Source organism: Panulirus ornatus, chromosome 4 (assembly GCF_036320965.1).
Source record: "Panulirus ornatus isolate Po-2019 chromosome 4, ASM3632096v1, whole genome shotgun sequence".
NCBI lineage: Eukaryota > Metazoa > Arthropoda > Malacostraca > Decapoda > Palinuridae > Panulirus > Panulirus ornatus.
In genome coordinates, this window is record NC_092227.1 from 48,167,537 (window position 1) to 48,185,216 (window position 17,680).

General features: G+C 40.5%; 1 protein-coding gene across 1 annotated transcript in view; it reads right to left on the minus strand.

Moving 5' to 3' along the window:
- LOC139764789 (uncharacterized) overlaps positions 1 to 17,680 on the minus strand; it is an 821,726-nt gene that overhangs the window by 69,422 nt on the left and 734,624 nt on the right. The window contains exon 22 of the mRNA XM_071691681.1: positions 12,058 to 12,148. Within this exon, the coding sequence (XP_071547782.1) occupies positions 12,058 to 12,148 (91 nt within the window). The remainder of the gene's footprint in view (positions 1 to 12,057; positions 12,149 to 17,680) is intronic.

Sequence of the window (17,680 nt, forward strand, 5' to 3'; positions counted from 1 at the left end):
CATATACTTTTTCCATATCCATAAACGCAGAATATAAATCCCTCTGTTTCTATTAGTATTTCACACACAAGTTCTTCACAGCACACACTCATTCTGTGTACCCTCATCCACTATTGAAACCACACTGCTCCCAAAGCTGATGCACCATATTGCCGTCACCCTCTCAGTCACTACTCTCCCAAAGAGCTTACCAGATGCACTCAAACATACTTATACCTCTGTAATACAATCATTTACTTTTGTCCCCCGCCCCCTTGCTTTTATGCAGTTGCATTATACTGACATTCGAGCAATCCTCAGGTACCTCACTATGCTCTAGGCATACAGTCACAAACCAAGCCCAACCAGTCAAGATGATGTCTCTCTTTCTTGAGAAGTTCAGCTACAATCCCACCTACTCGAGCCAATCTTGTCACACTAAATCTCTCATCTCTTCTTTTCACTAAACCACTTGACATGAATCTCTCACGTCGATTATCTACATGCCCACAACACTCACAGCTGCCACTCTATCACTGAACACATTCATCAGTTCATCATAATACTCACTTCACCTCCTCTCCTCCTCCAGTGTGCCTGTTACCACTTCCCATCTGCTCCCTATGCTGATGCTTCCAAGCTTGTATTCACATTTACTTTCAACTCTCACTTACTATCTCAAACCCAGAAACCAACTTTTGCAGTTTTCCACTCGAATCTGCCACCAGCGCAGTATTATCAGCAAGCAGTAACTAACTCCCGTATCTCTCCCATTATTAATCACCTTCTACAACATTTTCTTATTGTCCCTAAAGTATGTTGAAATTTACTAACACCAACTCTCGTTTTCCCTTATTTCATCAGCCCTTGCATCTTCCTCTTGACTTCCCGCTGCTTTTTCTTGAATATCCTCCAATCAAACAAACACCTTCCCTACATGTACTGCCCATGCACCTCTCTCAACTTTCTCATTCCACACTCACTATCCTTTTTCATATGTCTATCACACACCTTCTGCATGCCTCACACTTCTCTCGCACATCTAAGCACAGCTTCCATACATAACTCCCATTCCTAGCCCACTTCCTTAGCTTCATTTGCATTCAACTTTTACACATTCTACGCTCAGTTTCTCCTGGAATCTCTTCACAAAAGCTTCTTTTCAAAGCTCACACAATTTCTCCATCCTCCTCCAGTCCATATAATTTCCCCTGTTCTTAAAGCGCCTACAAACCTTTACCTTCCCTTCCACCAAGCAGTGATCAGATATCCCACTAGATGTCCCTCTCAACACATTAACTTTCAAGAGTTTCTCCTTAGCACGCCTATCAATTAGTATACAATCCCCGGCCACCATCATCCCCTCTCACTCACGTATACTTATATATGATTATCTTCTTAAACCAGGTGTACCCAATCACAAGTCCTACTTCAGTACACAACTCTACAAACTGTTCACTACTTTCATTCAGAACACTGGGTAACACACAATTCCTAATCATACCTTCGTCTGCCACATATATCACGTATTTATATCACTGATCACTTATACTCTACCTTCTATGTCAAAATGGCTGGCATACTCAGCTCCTCCCAGATCACTCCCCCCCCCCCTTTTTTTTTTTTATCCTCCTCTCGTTTCCTGAAACATAATCGCTAATAATCACCTGCATCTCATAACCCAATTCCATTTTCATCCACATCAATTTGGGGTTTATTTCCCAGCACGTTCAGACATTCCCATACAGTCCTCCAGCAGAAGTGTTTACCTCTTCATAAGCTCTCCCTCTCACACTAGCCATTCTTCCACTTTCTCCTTGTACATACACACGTAAATTACATCATATATATATATTTGATTACTGGCCAATTGGCAGGCGTACTGTATGTGAATGTACTGAGAGTGGTTGTAGGTTGTGGATTGTCTGATGATGCTTGGTGGAGGCAAGCGCGACAACTTATAGTAGTTGCAGGGCAAAACATAATGTCGTATGTGTGAAAAATAATGGCGTGTGTGTGTGTGTGTGAAACTGAAAATGAATGAGCCTCTATAAATGAAATGCGTGCAAAGACATCAAGACAGATGAAGTGAACAACATAGGATGAAAATGAATAAAACTGAGGGAGTGGAGGAGAAATGGCGTGCATCTAGGGTGTCACTAACCTAACGTGTACATGAAATGTCAAACAGAAGGTTGAACAAGAACATATAAGACAGGACAGTTTGAGTTGGGATGGGGATCTTAAACCACTGATGAAAGTGATGGGAGGTGTATGGATGGTATCATCAGAGGAGAACGACTGGCTGGATAGAGCAGAAAGGAAAGAGGCAGGTCAAAGAGAAAGATTGCAAGGCTGAACACGAAGAAAAATGAGAGATGGGGTGAAAGAATATCGACTGATTTGATGGAGAACAAGAAATTATTCTGGAGAGAAATTAACATTCTGGGAGATCAAGGCGATAGGTGGGGGTGAATACACGCACAAACACACAAACATTCAACGAGATCATTCCATGTGTTAGATAATAAGGAAAATGTGATGTGTTTGAGAAATGATGGCGTCTGGAAATGAGAGAGTTATAGCGAATAGTATGGTGATAAGAGAGGAGATCATGTAAGCTCTGCACAAAATAAAGTTTGGTGAAGCGGCAGGAGTGGATGGGAATGCAGTCGAGTCTACCAGGAAAGGGGACGACAGTGCTGCTGATGAGCCAGTAAGGCCATTCGACGTTTGCATGGCCAAGGGATGGGTACCAGAGGACTGGCTTAATGCATACATAAAGCTCATGTAAAAAGACAAGGGTGGTAGGAGGTGGACAGATCCAAAGCGAATCTGAAAATGACCAAGAGCGAACCTTACATGGTATAGGAGAGTGATGGTGGTTGAGGTAATGGTGGCATGTGCAGACCATTTGACTGGACAGCAACATTTTTTGGCCTCAGGAGAGGGCCTGGTGTTTGCTTTGAAGAGTTAGTGGGAAAAGACCTTGGAGAAGAGAGGAAGCTGCATGTGGCACTTTTGGATCTTGCTAAGCCTTGTGGCGGGTGATGCGAATATTTTGACCAAATGGAGAGTTACTAAATGCAATGAGTCTTTTTTTATGTGAGTGAGGCAAGCATGCGAGTAGAAAGGGAAGAAGGTGAGGGGTTTCCAGTCAAGGTGGCTTTCCGACAACGATGCTTGATGTCACCATGGCTGTTTACCGTGCTCATAGGCACGGGAGTAGTGAGGGAGGCAGGTGTCTCGGAAGGACTAAATGGGCCTACAGTACGCTGGGATTCAGGAGTAGGGGATCATGGAAGGCGAATCAGCCGCTGCTTGTTGAGGGAACGGCACTATTGCCGGATTTCAGAAAGAAACTCCAGAAGCTGGTGATAGAGCCTGGGAGTGTGTGTAAAAGGGAAAGCTGAGAGTAAATGTGAAGAAAAGTAATGGAACGCATCAGGAGGTGATGAGACAGGATGGTCCGAGTGCAAGTTTAAACGGGGGAAAACCTGAAGGAAGAAGATTGCTTTGGGTATTCGAAACGTGACAGGAGATGGAATGATAAGAGGCTAAACCGGGTCATATGGCGGGGGAGCGAGACAAGGGGTGCACCAAGGAACGTGATGGATGGAAACGTTAAGTTTTTAGATGGACAAAAGATGGACATTTCTAAGATACAGTAACCCACAGTAACCCAGCATTTTGTAATGATACGAGTCTTGAGCTTCGAATACAAGAGAGAGGAAGAAGGTGGATACGTTGAAAGTCATATACCTGAGGACGATCGGTGGTAGGATGACCGTGAAAGGAAAAACAGAGGATAGGTGGTGGTTGTAAAAGCAGTCATTTGGATAAGCGAAGAACTACCGACTGAGCGGGTCTTTACCTCAGATATGGAGGGAGCTAGGGAGGTGGAGGAGGACACTGAGATGATGGAAAGATGGAGTCGCGGAGGCCTTGGGGAAATCTGGGTTTGAACGTTCGGGAGGGGGAGTAGCATGCATTGGATAGGAGTTGTATCGAAAGGTATGTGGAGGCGGCGTGCCGTCAGTGGGCTGACCCTGGGCATATGATGCGGTCAAGGTTTACCAAGGGTCTAGTCCATGGTATGTGGGTGTGGAAAGTAGGCTCTGGACTCTGGTTCATAGCTACAGAATGTGTGTGGGGAACTGAGGCCATTGTACGTCTGCTTCTGATACTGCCTCGCTAAGCCGGGAAACTATATATATATATATATATATATATATATATATATATATATATATGTGTGGAATTATATTCAGGATTTATATTTCTTTAAACTTTTATCCATGAGTAAGCGTGGCATCTCGGTCCAACCATATTCCTCAAACACGTCTCTTCATCCAAAGTAAAATGACGACACACGGTGCCAGCACCTGGTCAGAAAGATGACTGGTGAGAGGAAGAGTGTGAGAGAAGATTACATCTAGACCATATGAAAGATGCGAGCTAGATCTTCTCTATGTTTACATCAACCACCCCACTCCTCTCTCTCTCTCTCTCTCTCTCTCTCTCTCTCACACACACACACACCTCTTATGAGAAACAGAATATGGTAAGGGAACACACATATAGGAGAATGCGAGTCAGTTTAGCTAAGAATATACCGCTGAGTTGCGTTTCCCAGGTTAGTATCCTGATCTTTAATGATGATCGATTGTCACAACGCGCACCTCGCTGATTCGCCAATACAACCCTAATCCCAGACGTGAGTTTGAGTTAAATATACGGATAATGTTCAATAGTGATTACAGAAACATATATAGATCATTTAAACTTGTAGTACAGTATCGTTTATGCCGACTACGTGACTGGTTCGTGATTGCAGTAGGAAAAATATGATGACTTTCAAAAACACACAGAGCAGCTGTTGTAGAAATTTTCAAGTTTCTAACATACGTTCTTTAAACACCTGTGGTCTGCCTTAACGGGAGCTGCACAGTAGTCTCAGTGGTCTGTGTTTCTGTACATTACTCGCCCAAAGACATTTAAGGCCTCCAATAATCACTTTACATCACAACGAACAATTTAGTGAAAAACGCGAACCATTCTCTTTATATATATATATATATATATATATATATATATATATATATATATATATATATATACACAAAGCACCGTTGCCTATAGTGATGCTGCTGTACATCGATTTGAATAGCATATAATCAATTTAGGACAAATGCAGTTCAACATCACCAGAATTATACAGTTCTGTAAATGAAGACTCAGGATGTCTGACTGTTATATGTCGCCACTCGTGGGTAATAATGAGCTTTACCATCTTCATCAATGACATATCATTCATAGGAATATGTATCATAACCTAAGTATTGTTACGTAAATCGAACAATCATTTTGAAAATATCATATATGTACAATTTTCTATAAAGAAGACTACGCATCAACCCTATACATATATATATATATATATATATATATATATATATATATATATATATATATATATATATATATATATATATATTGGAAAGGATCACAATTGAGCATGTGATCAAGTGTATTCCTATGAGTCACGGGGAAATGATACACGTTAAGTTCCCATGTGCACTTTCGTATAACAATCACATCATCAGGGGAGATACAAGAAAGAAATATAACAGTCAGTTGATATACAACGGAGAGACGTAACTAGTACGCCACTTGTTTACCAAATGACGTCCCAGCTACGTCCCTTCGTTATATATCAACTGATTGTTATGTTTCTTTCTTGTATCTCCCCTGATGATGTGATTGTTACACGAAAGTGCACTTGGGAACTTAGTGTTCCATTTCCCCGTAGACTCACACATATATATATATATATATATATATATATATATATATATATATATATATATATATATATATATATATATATATATATATATATTATACTGTAGTAGAGAAATACATGCAAAGAATCAGTGTTACATGGGGATATAGATAAGTACATTAAGCTAAATTAGTCTACATGCACTTACGATTAAAGGTGAAAAATTAATCATGCCATTTGACAGGTAGGCAGAATGATCCTAGACTCTTGGCTCAAGCAGAATAACAATGAAATCTTAAGTCTGCTACGTTATTTAGTGCTTGAATTACTTCTTTTTTATCGTATGGACAATTATTCTTCACCTTATTTTGAATAGACCAGTGAGGAGGTTAACCAGTATACAAGCCATAATGGAAGCAGGTTCATGAAGAAACTCTCCAATCAGCAATTATCTTTTTTCTTTTTTTCAAAGTAATTCATCTTCCATAATGAAATAAGTATCAAACAAATGATGAAAATATTGAGGTGGATACTCCCCTTTAAGAAGAAGAAGAAGAAGAAGAAGAAGAAGAAGAAGAAGTATAAAAAGATGCCAAAGAGCAGTTAACCCATGCCCCATTTTTAATGCCTTACGAGGCTCTTGCTGTCCCTTCCCTATCCCCAACCCATAATGTACAAGGCATGTTAGTACCAGGCAGGTGCCAACAAGGGCAGAGAATTAGTAGTGATAGCATGAACAAACCCTAAAGGACATGGACTGTACCTGTACAACAGTTTCAAGTAAGTCGTCACGGGGCTGGTTGTGAGGAAATGGACTGGTTAGTGAAAAGATCAATTATAATTACGCTGCTGGGGGGCGGGGGAAAGGGGTGACAGTAAACGGGTGACGGGGAGGTGCTCAGGTGGTCCGGGGGGGTGGATGCAGGTGGGACTGGTAGAGAGAGAGAGAGAGAGAGAGAGAGAGAGAGAGAGAGAGAGAGAGAGAGAGAGAGAGAGAGAGAGAGAGAGAGAGAGAGAGAGAGAGAGAGAGAGAGAGAGAGAGAGAGAGACTGGGGAATGTCAAGATCGAGGCGGGACGTGCTACTAGTATTCAGTGCTAGAATTCTACATTTGAAATACGAGAGGAAAATGACAGAATCCCTCGACAGGGTAAGGAGAGATAACCATACAACAAAAGTTATACATTAAGAGGAAATTTCTATTTTTTTTTCTTTAAGATGGGGCCTACTAAGTGAAGGAAGAGGGGTGGAAAGTGAAGGAAGAGGGGCAGTAAGTGAAAGAAGAGGGTCGGTAAGTGAAAGGAGAAGGGATGGTAAGTGAATGAAAATGGGATTTCAGAAGCTATTGACAATGAAAATGGGATTTCAGAAGCTATTGACAATGAAAATGGGATTTCAGAAGCTACTGACACTGAAAATGGGATTTCAGAAGCTACTGACACTGAAAATGGGATTTCAGAAGCTATTGACAATGAAAATGGGATTTCAGAAGCTACTGACACTGAAAATGGGATTTCAGAAGCTATTGACAATGAAAATGGGATTTCAGAAGCTACTGACACTGAAAATGGGATTTCAGAAGCTATTGACAATGAAAATGGGATTTCAGAAGCTACTGACACTGAAAATGGGATTTCAGAAGCTATTGACAATGAAAATGGGATTTCAGAAGCTACTGACACTGAAAATGGGATTTCAGAAGCTACTGACACTGAAAATGGGATTTCAGAAGCTACTGACACTGAAAATGGGATTTCAGAAGCTACTGACACTGAAAATGGGATTTCAGAAGCTACTGACACTGAAAATGGGATTTCAGAAGCTATTGACAATGAAAATGGGATTTCAGAAGCTATTGACAATGAAAATGGGATTTCAGAAGCTATTGACAATGAAAATGGGATTTCAGAAGCTATTGACAATGAAAATGGGATTTCAGAAGCTATTGACAATGAAAATGGGATTTCAGAAGCTATTGACAATGAAAATGGGATTTCAGAAGCTATTGACAATGAAAATGGGATTTCAGAAGCTACTGACACTGAAAATGGGATTTCAGAAGCTACTGACACTGAAAATGGGATTTCAGAAGCTATTGACAATGAAAATGGGATTTCAGAAGCTACTGACACTGAAAATGGGATTTCAGAAGCTACTGACACTGAAAATGGGATTTCAGAAGCTATTGACAATGAAAATGGGATTTCAGAAGCTACTGACACTGAAAATGGGATTTCAGAAGCTACTGACACTGAAAATGGGATTTCAGAAGCTATTGACAATGAAAATGGGATTTCAGAAGCTACTGACACTGAAAATGGGATTTCAGAAGCTACTGACACTGAAAATGGGATTTCAGAAGCTACTGACACTGAAAATGGGATTTCAGAAGCTATTGACAATGAAAATGGGATTTCAGAAGCTACTGACACTGAAAATGGGATTTCAGAAGCTACTGACACTGAAAATGGGATTTCAGAAGCTATTGACAATGAAAATGGGATTTCAGAAGCTACTGACACTGAAAATGGGATTTCAGAAGCTACTGACACTGAAAATGGGATTTCAGAAGCTACTGACACTGAAAATGGGATTTCAGAAGCTACTGACACTGAAAATGGGATTTCAGAAGCTACTGACACTGAAAATGGGATTTCAGAAGCTACTGACACTGAAAATGGGATTTCAGAAGCTATTGACAATGAAAATGGGATTTCAGAAGCTACTGACACTGAAAATGGGATTTCAGAAGCTACTGACACTGAAAATGGGATTTCAGAAGCTACTGACACTGAAAATGGGATTTCAGAAGCTACTGACACTGAAAATGGGATTTCAGAAGCTACTGACACTGAAAATGGGATTTCAGAAGCTACTGACACTGAAAATGGGATTTCAGAAGCTACTGACACTGAAAATGGGATTTCAGAAGCTACTGACACTGAAAATGGGATTTCAGAAGCTACTGACACTGAAAATGGGATTTCAGAAGCTATTGACAATGAAAATGGGATTTCAGAAGCTATTGACAATGAAAATGGGATTTCAGAAGCTATTGACAATGAAAATGGGATTTCAGAAGCTATTGACAATGAAAATGGGATTTCAGAAGCTACTGACACTGAAAATGGGATTTCAGAAGCTACTGACACTGAAAATGGGATTTCAGAAGCTACTGACACTGAAAATGGGATTTCAGAAGCTACTGACACTGAAAATGGGATTTCAGAAGCTACTGACACTGAAAATGGGATTTCAGAAGCTATTGACAATGAAAATGGGATTTCAGAAGCTACTGACACTGAAAATGGGATTTCAGAAGCTATTGACAATGAAAATGGGATTTCAGAAGCTATTGACAATGAAAATGGGATTTCAGAAGCTACTGACACTGAAAATGGGATTTCAGAAGCTACTGACACTGAAAATGGGATTTCAGAAGCTACTGACACTGAAAATGGGATTTCAGAAGCTATTGACAATGAAAATGGGATTTCAGAAGCTATTGACAATGAAAATGGGATTTCAGAAGCTACTGACACTGAAAATGGGATTTCAGAAGCTACTGACACTGAAAATGGGATTTCAGAAGCTATTGACACTGAACATAGGATCTCAGAAACTACTGACGTTGAACATGGGATTTCAGAAGCTATTGACAATGAAAATGGGATTTCAGAAGCTACTGACACTGAAAATGGGATTTCAGAAGCTACTGACACTGAAAATGGGATTTCAGAAGCTATTGACAATGAAAATGGGATTTCAGAAGCTACTGACACTGAAAATGGGATTTCAGAAGCTATTGACAATGAAAATGGGATTTCAGAAGCTACTGACACTGAAAATGGGATTTCAGAAGCTATTGACAATGAAAATGGGATTTCAGAAGCTATTGACAATGAAAATGGGATTTCAGAAGCTACTGACACTGAAAATGGGATTTCAGAAGCTATTGACAATGAAAATGGGATTTCAGAAGCTACTGACACTGAAAATGGGATTTCAGAAGCTACTGACACTGAAAATGGGATTTCAGAAGCTACTGACACTGAAAATGGGATTTCAGAAGCTACTGACACTGAAAATGGGATTTCAGAAGCTATTGACAATGAAAATGGGATTTCAGAAGCTACTGACACTGAAAATGGGATTTCAGAAGCTACTGACACTGAAAATGGGATTTCAGAAGCTACTGACACTGAAAATGGGATTTCAGAAGCTACTGACACTGAAAATGGGATTTCAGAAGCTACTGACACTGAAAATGGGATTTCAGAAGCTATTGACAATGAAAATGGGATTTCAGAAGCTACTGACACTGAAAATGGGATTTCAGAAGCTACTGACACTGAAAATGGGATTTCAGAAGCTACTGACACTGAAAATGGGATTTCAGAAGCTATTGACAATGAAAATGGGATTTCAGAAGCTACTGACACTGAAAATGGGATTTCAGAAGCTATTGACAATGAAAATGGGATTTCAGAAGCTATTGACAATGAAAATGGGATTTCAGAAGCTATTGACAATGAAAATGGGATTTCAGAAGCTATTGACAATGAAAATGGGATTTCAGAAGCTACTGACACTGAAAATGGGATTTCAGAAGCTACTGACACTGAAAATGGGATTTCAGAAGCTACTGACACTGAAAATGGGATTTCAGAAGCTACTGACACTGAAAATGGGATTTCAGAAGCTACTGACACTGAAAATGGGATTTCAGAAGCTATTGACAATGAAAATGGGATTTCAGAAGCTACTGACACTGAAAATGGGATTTCAGAAGCTACTGACACTGAAAATGGGATTTCAGAAGCTATTGACAATGAAAATGGGATTTCAGAAGCTATTGACAATGAAAATGGGATTTCAGAAGCTATTGACAATGAAAATGGGATTTCAGAAGCTATTGACAATGAAAATGGGATTTCAGAAGCTATTGACAATGAAAATGGGATTTCAGAAGCTACTGACACTGAAAATGGGATTTCAGAAGCTACTGACACTGAAAATGGGATTTCAGAAGCTACTGACACTGAAAATGGGATTTCAGAAGCTATTGACAATGAAAATGGGATTTCAGAAGCTATTGACAATGAAAATGGGATTTCAGAAGCTACTGACACTGAAAATGGGATTTCAGAAGCTATTGACAATGAAAATGGGATTTCAGAAGCTATTGACAATGAAAATGGGATTTCAGAAGCTATTGACAATGAAAATGGGATTTCAGAAGCTACTGACACTGAAAATGGGATTTCAGAAGCTACTGACACTGAAAATGGGATTTCAGAAGCTATTGACAATGAAAATGGGATTTCAGAAGCTATTGACAATGAAAATGGGATTTCAGAAGCTATTGACAATGAAAATGGGATTTCAGAAGCTATTGACAATGAAAATGGGATTTCAGAAGCTATTGACAATGAAAATGGGATTTCAGAAGCTATTGACAATGAAAATGGGATTTCAGAAGCTATTGACAATGAAAATGGGATTTCAGAAGCTATTGACAATGAAAATGGGATTTCAGAAGCTATTGACAATGAAAATGGGATTTCAGAAGCTATTGACAATGAAAATGGGATCTCAGAAGCTACTGACACTGAAAATGGGATTTCAGAAGCTATTGACAATGAAAATGGGATTTCAGAAGCTATTGACAATGAAAATGGGATTTCAGAAGCTATTGACAATGAAAATGGGATTTCAGAAGCTACTGACACTGAAAATGGGATTTCAGAAGCTATTGACAATGAAAATGGGATTTCAGAAGCTACTGACACTGAAAATGGGATCTTAGAAGTTACTGACCGAGAACATGAGATCTCAGAAGCTATTGACACTGAACATAGGATCTCAGAAACTACTGACGTTGAACATGGGATTTCAGAGACGGGACAAAACTATGAAAATTGCAGAAAAGTCATCCTGAACATTTCAAGGTAAATATTATTAGTGATATTATAACAGGGGGACATTAGTATATGATTCATATCTGATTCATTCCAGCATTCTTTTCATTTATCAAAATTTCTTAATAACAATTTAAGATTATTTCTTTCACTAGTGTAAATAATTTCCTATCTTTACTATTATTAAGTAAATGTTAGAACTAGCGAATGATTAGGTGATTTAACTCCAGTTAAGTAGCAACCTCACCAAGTTTCCTGTCTCAATTCTAACAGCCTATCCTCATACCCTGTTCACTATCTCACGCTGTCTGACAGAGCGAAAAAAGAGGCAAAGAGTGCAACACAACAGAAAATGGATGGAGGTGCGACTTACTCCTGGTCCTCAATTTCCATTTTCCTCTTAATACCGTAAACGTTGGTGGCTTTGGCGTCGAACAGGAGGCTCTGCACCAGGTCCTTGTCACCTGAGGGAGTTGAGGAAGTTAAAAGTACACATAGCAAATACCAGTAAGTTACATTGACACTTTCCCACTACATATCAAATACATTTCACCACCTGATGAAACTTCCTTCAAGGTCCCACTAGTTTGTATTTCTGCAGAAAAAAAAGAGTCTTAAGGGGGTTACTCTTTTGAAATCGATAGAATTATACTCATGATCAAAGTCAAAATCAGTTTTCTAAACACATTATGTTCCCTGGATACACATAATAATAGTCTGAAAATCTATGTCGTGTTAGATTTGAGGTTTATAGATACTGATATCCTACACATAAGGCTGATATCAGATTCTTGGACGTGTATAACCCTCTGTTATTGCCAAAGCGAAGATAACTTTAAAGTCATTGAGAGAGAGATTTAACTGAGTAAAAACTTAAAAAAAACCTCGACTTTAAACGTCGCAGGACATTTCACCTTCGTTCATGACAATTGACGCCTTTCCCGTCTCAGTCATAAGAGAGTCATGCAAATAATAACTTCAAACTCAATGAACATTAAACAATGACTGACGGTTTGCATACATCATAACCAGAGGGCCACCCTTCACTATCTTTCCCACAGTGAGCAACACAAGCTCATCTGTCCTGCTGCCGGTCACTCGACTCGCAACACGTCGCCTCCTGTGAGCCTGCTGGCTACACTGACAAGACTTCATGCAGCACTTCCACTTCTACTGCTAATGTTGCCGCTGCTTATTGAACTTCTTTTGTGTGTGACCCGATTGGTGGTGACTGGTGATGGCGGTGATGGTGGTGATGACGTACGTGATGGTGATGGTGGTGACAGGGCTTCACATCGGATGAATGTTCCAAGAAACATGCCTGAAGCAGCGTTCGTCACGTAAGTACATCATTTGAACTGTGTATTATCCTCAGTAGTGATGGTCGACTCCCAGTGTGCGCAGGAAGCAAGGAATAAACATGAGGCGGAGGCATGACATGAACAAATAGTCAAGTCTTGATCATTTTTTGACTCTGGTTGCAACTTAAGCTCTCTTACATGTGATGCTCTTCAGTCTGTTCTTATTTCCAGCGAGTTTCTTCATGGTATTCCAAAGGCAGGTTGGTGATCCTTCGAATATGAACAATCAAAACGAAAGTAATCGGTCATCATAGTATGTAAAATTGAGTTACATTTCTTTTCAGTTCATCAAACTATCTACAGAATTCTGTGTGAGGGCCTTGTGAGAAGACATCTATTTCTACTGTGATTTGATCATCACGTCGTAAAATATAGCAATTACTAAAATACTAAACACTTACAATAATATTAGTGTTACTCAATGTTACGGGTAGAATTAACTTCAGTTTTTCTTGGCAATGCAGATTCTTCTCTGTTATACTATGTTGTCGAGGTGTCAACATGTACGTATTGACACAAAATGGATGAGTACGAGCAAAGGAGGAACTACCTAAATGTGGGACAGCACGGGTTTAGGGATAGTAAATCATGAGTAACAAATATCAGACTTCCACGAGAGAGTAAGCTCCGTTGTAGACGAAAGAGAAAGTTGGGTGTACTTTTCTCCACAACTGTAGGAAAACATTTAACACTGTACCTCATGGAGGGTTGGCAAAGAAATTGGGTCTTAGGCAGGAGTAAAGGGTAGACTATTTCGATGAAGAAAATAATCTTTATGGAAGGGAACAAAGGACAAGTGTTAGGGAAGCTGTCTCGAAATAAGTTGCGGTCACCAGTGGTGAGGAACATTACTCATCTTGATCTGTGTAAGTGACTTGCTCAAAGGACTGTACTCATGCTTTAAAACACTTGTAAATGATAACAAGACCACGAAAGAAGTGGTGACAAAGATTGCATTAGATTACGAAAGGACCACGAGAAACTCTCAAGAGTTGGTCTGATACATGATTGATGAAATTCAGCCGAGCAAATGCGAAATAATGACGATGGTACACAGTGAAATAAAGTCTTGATACAAGTGCTATCTAAAAGGCAGTATGATGCTGGAATCTGTGTGTGAAAGGGGCTTGGAAGCAGAGTCGACACTGTACGTAACTTGTCTCTAAATTCCATCTCAAGAGAACCGCAAAGGTAACAGACTATTCGCTGACAAACATTAGAATAGCATTTGAATAGGGAAATAGTCAGCTGGCTACTCACGGCGTACATAAAGCCAAAACTATAATGTGCTTCTCAAGTTTCGTCAACGCACTTAAAGAAGCGCAAAGAACTAACTGAGAAGGTCTAGAAGAAGGCAAGAAGAATGACACCAGTATTAAGAAAGTTGAGTTACAGTGAGAGGATACAAGTCATATTTTTGCTCACCATGGAAGAGAAGAGAGGAAGGCACGACTTATCACAACTTAAAGTCTGATGTCCATAGTCAAGAGAGCAACCCGAAGCCATAACAAGAAACTAGGGGGAAAACTTGTTAAATATACAGCGTTACGTTTATAGTATCACAGCAACTGAAGGATGGAATCAGCTAAGTGATGGAATTGTAAATACTGACAACACACAGAAGTTTGAACAAGTGTATGACAGTAAAGAATATTCTAGAGATGGGGCCCTGCAAGTACAGAACTCCATCTCGCCATTGTACGAGCAGGTAATGGTAAATAGACAATTACAACTCGGGCGTCAGCGTAGGTTCTAAGAAAATGGTGAATGAATGAAGAATGAGAGTCATTCCTGATTCACCTTCATCTTGTAGGAAAAGACTGGGATAGACAACTATTAACCAAGATCATTTTGTGTTCATATAATGCCTGCATCCTGTACACAGATAATGATATAAATCCTAGTATCTCTATAGCTTTTGGCAAGAAACAAAGGTAAAGCATCGCATATGCACTCTACGCGTTACATCAGTGCGTCAGACTCTTCCTCAGTACATTCACCGAGTCCACTGACAGTACAGCGGTGTGGGGGTAGTGGTACATTTACCCTGATGGCTTCGATGGCCTTTATAAAAACTGCCACATAGAAGTCGGTGTTTGTCAGCAACGTTTATTTCGCTGTCCATCGAATTCCTTAACGTCCTTCCTACAGACGAATCTATGTATCAGTGGCAGTGAACCGTTCACTTGCTTTGTAAAGATTTAGTAAAGAGAGGACGGGCCGTCAGTACGACAAACACCTGGCGGATCTACCGTCACAACACCTGGTTTGTCGAATCCCGGTTTTACTCATATGTGTGGATCAAAGGTTACTTTTCCATCGCTATTTGAGACCAGCGCTTCTCATGTCTAACAAAACGGGACTTTGCTATTTTCACCTTTGTTGTTTTTCCTTTAATGTTCTACATCACACTCTCGTTTCAGAGAGGTTTCCACATTCTGCAATGCGTTCCGAGTTCTAGCTGCACTCATCAGTCGCTTAATGGAAGTGGCCAGGAACGTAGCTCTGCGATCTGAGTAGCCAAATCCGTGCATCGTCGAGACAGCAATGTGTTGGTTGATCTCGCCCTCTTTCTCCTTTAGTGCGTGACGAGAAACAATCCCTGTTGTCACGCTCGTCGAGAATTTTGAGCCAGTTCATACCAGAACTCCTAACCTATTTCGTGCAACTTAAGGAGGTCAAATGAACTGCTCCTCAAGTGCAAGTGAGGAGGTCCATCGCCCATAACGAAGTTGGTGATTGCTGAATGAAAGGAATGATGATCAGAATGAACAAAAGAAATATCTTCAGCACTCTGAAGGATCATTTTTCTGAATTTCTAGATCAAGGTCAGCGTGAGAGTTCCTCAATTGGTTTGCATTATTTGGGAAAACAAATGAAAAAAAAGGAGTATTCTCCTTCAGATCCGTGTTTTACTTCCAAGCCTCTTGCTGGCCATTGCATACATGGAAAGGAAGTTCAAACTTCTTTTCAACATGAGGCTCTAACAGGAATTTCTCTACCCTTACCCCTCAGGTTCCCTGTGGTTGGCCTGTAGAACACCTTGCAAAGCAGTATATTATCTGATCTGGCAGGTTAGAGATTGCCATATGGAACTGAAGTAATGCCTTAGGACCTCAGTCGACGCGCCTTTACAGCTGACAAAGTGAACGTTGCATGACAATCACTGATGATCTTCACCAGAGTTTCGCCGTCCGTCAGGTAGGTCACAAGTGGACTGAGAAACAGATTAGTGTTGGCTAGTGTCAGGCTCTGCAGAAAGAGCATTTTGCTTTTGTCCCTTCTGGGGAATAATCCTTGTAAGAACTGACAGAAAGCTAAGTCTAGCTTAGGTACATTTTATCACCTACACTCAAATTCCTCTGGGAAAAGCTCACCTGAGCTGGATCAAATCAATCTGCTTCTGGCACACCTGCGCCGTGTCTTGAGGAACAGTGGTACGAGTGTGGTGGGACACGCCTGGGATAACCTTCGATATACTTTGGCTGCGGTGGGAGACTCACGCATCTCGACAAGCTGCACAGTGGTGTTAACCATACCCAGTGTGCTAACACCGACCCCCGCCCGTCGTGACCATCACCTTCAAAACCACCTCTGGCTGCGTTACTGCCACCGCTCTAGTCTTCACTGCCACCGTCACCCCATCGGCCGTACTTATGCTACTTATATATCAATGAGCGAGCATGTGTAGCCTTGTTTCCGTTATGTTCGATAGACATGTTTAGTGTAAGTAAAGTGAAACTTTTCTCGAGAACACTGCCCATTTCCCAGGAATCCGAAGCAGCGACAGACGTGTATGCCTTGGGCAAGTATGTCAATACCCCTGTGAGTAACTAGGGCGGACCACTTGCTTTTGGAGGCAGATCTTGTTACACCCTCACTGTCCTTGGCAAGCTGCGTGGCTACGTGAGCCCGAGCAAACTCCCGTGTGTTCGGCAGCCGTGGTTGTCGGCTATAAGTGAATCACAATCCACGAGCTCGGTTGCGACATCTACGTCAGTCTTGTTTCCGCTTTCTCTACTCGTATTCATCTTTCCCTCCCTCCCCCTTACGTTCTCCAAGAGCTTCAAGGTTTCACACAGTTCGGCATTAGGAATCATAAAGCTGTGATCGTATCTTGCACCTCGGGAAAGAATGTTTCTTATATCCGCATGATCCAAGAAGATGTCGTCCTGCACGTATACCACATACACTTTTCATGTCTGAATTGTTTTCTTAGTAATTCTTCGTCATAAGGAACCTATTCAGTGACAAAAGCTATCATTGAAATCACTGATGTATTGATAGCGTCGAGAATACTAGGTTCGGATCCTCCTTTGACATCTCAAAGTTCACACAGGAACGATTGTCTGTGTTCATGCCGACTCTTAAAACATTGTAACTGGCAGCCATATAATGACAAATATCTTTAGGCAATAAAATCACAAATTATCCTCTCTTAACCCTAAAGAAAAATGATAGAACTCTTTTCTATATCTGTCACATGAAAGTCTAGTTATATCTCAAACAAGATGAAAAAAAAAAAAATAGATCTACGGTCACTATATCTGACAACAGGATGTAAATATGGCAAGAGAGGCGCTCACCGACCACAGGGAGCCAACATCAATACTTTCAGCTGTGATCATCAGTCTA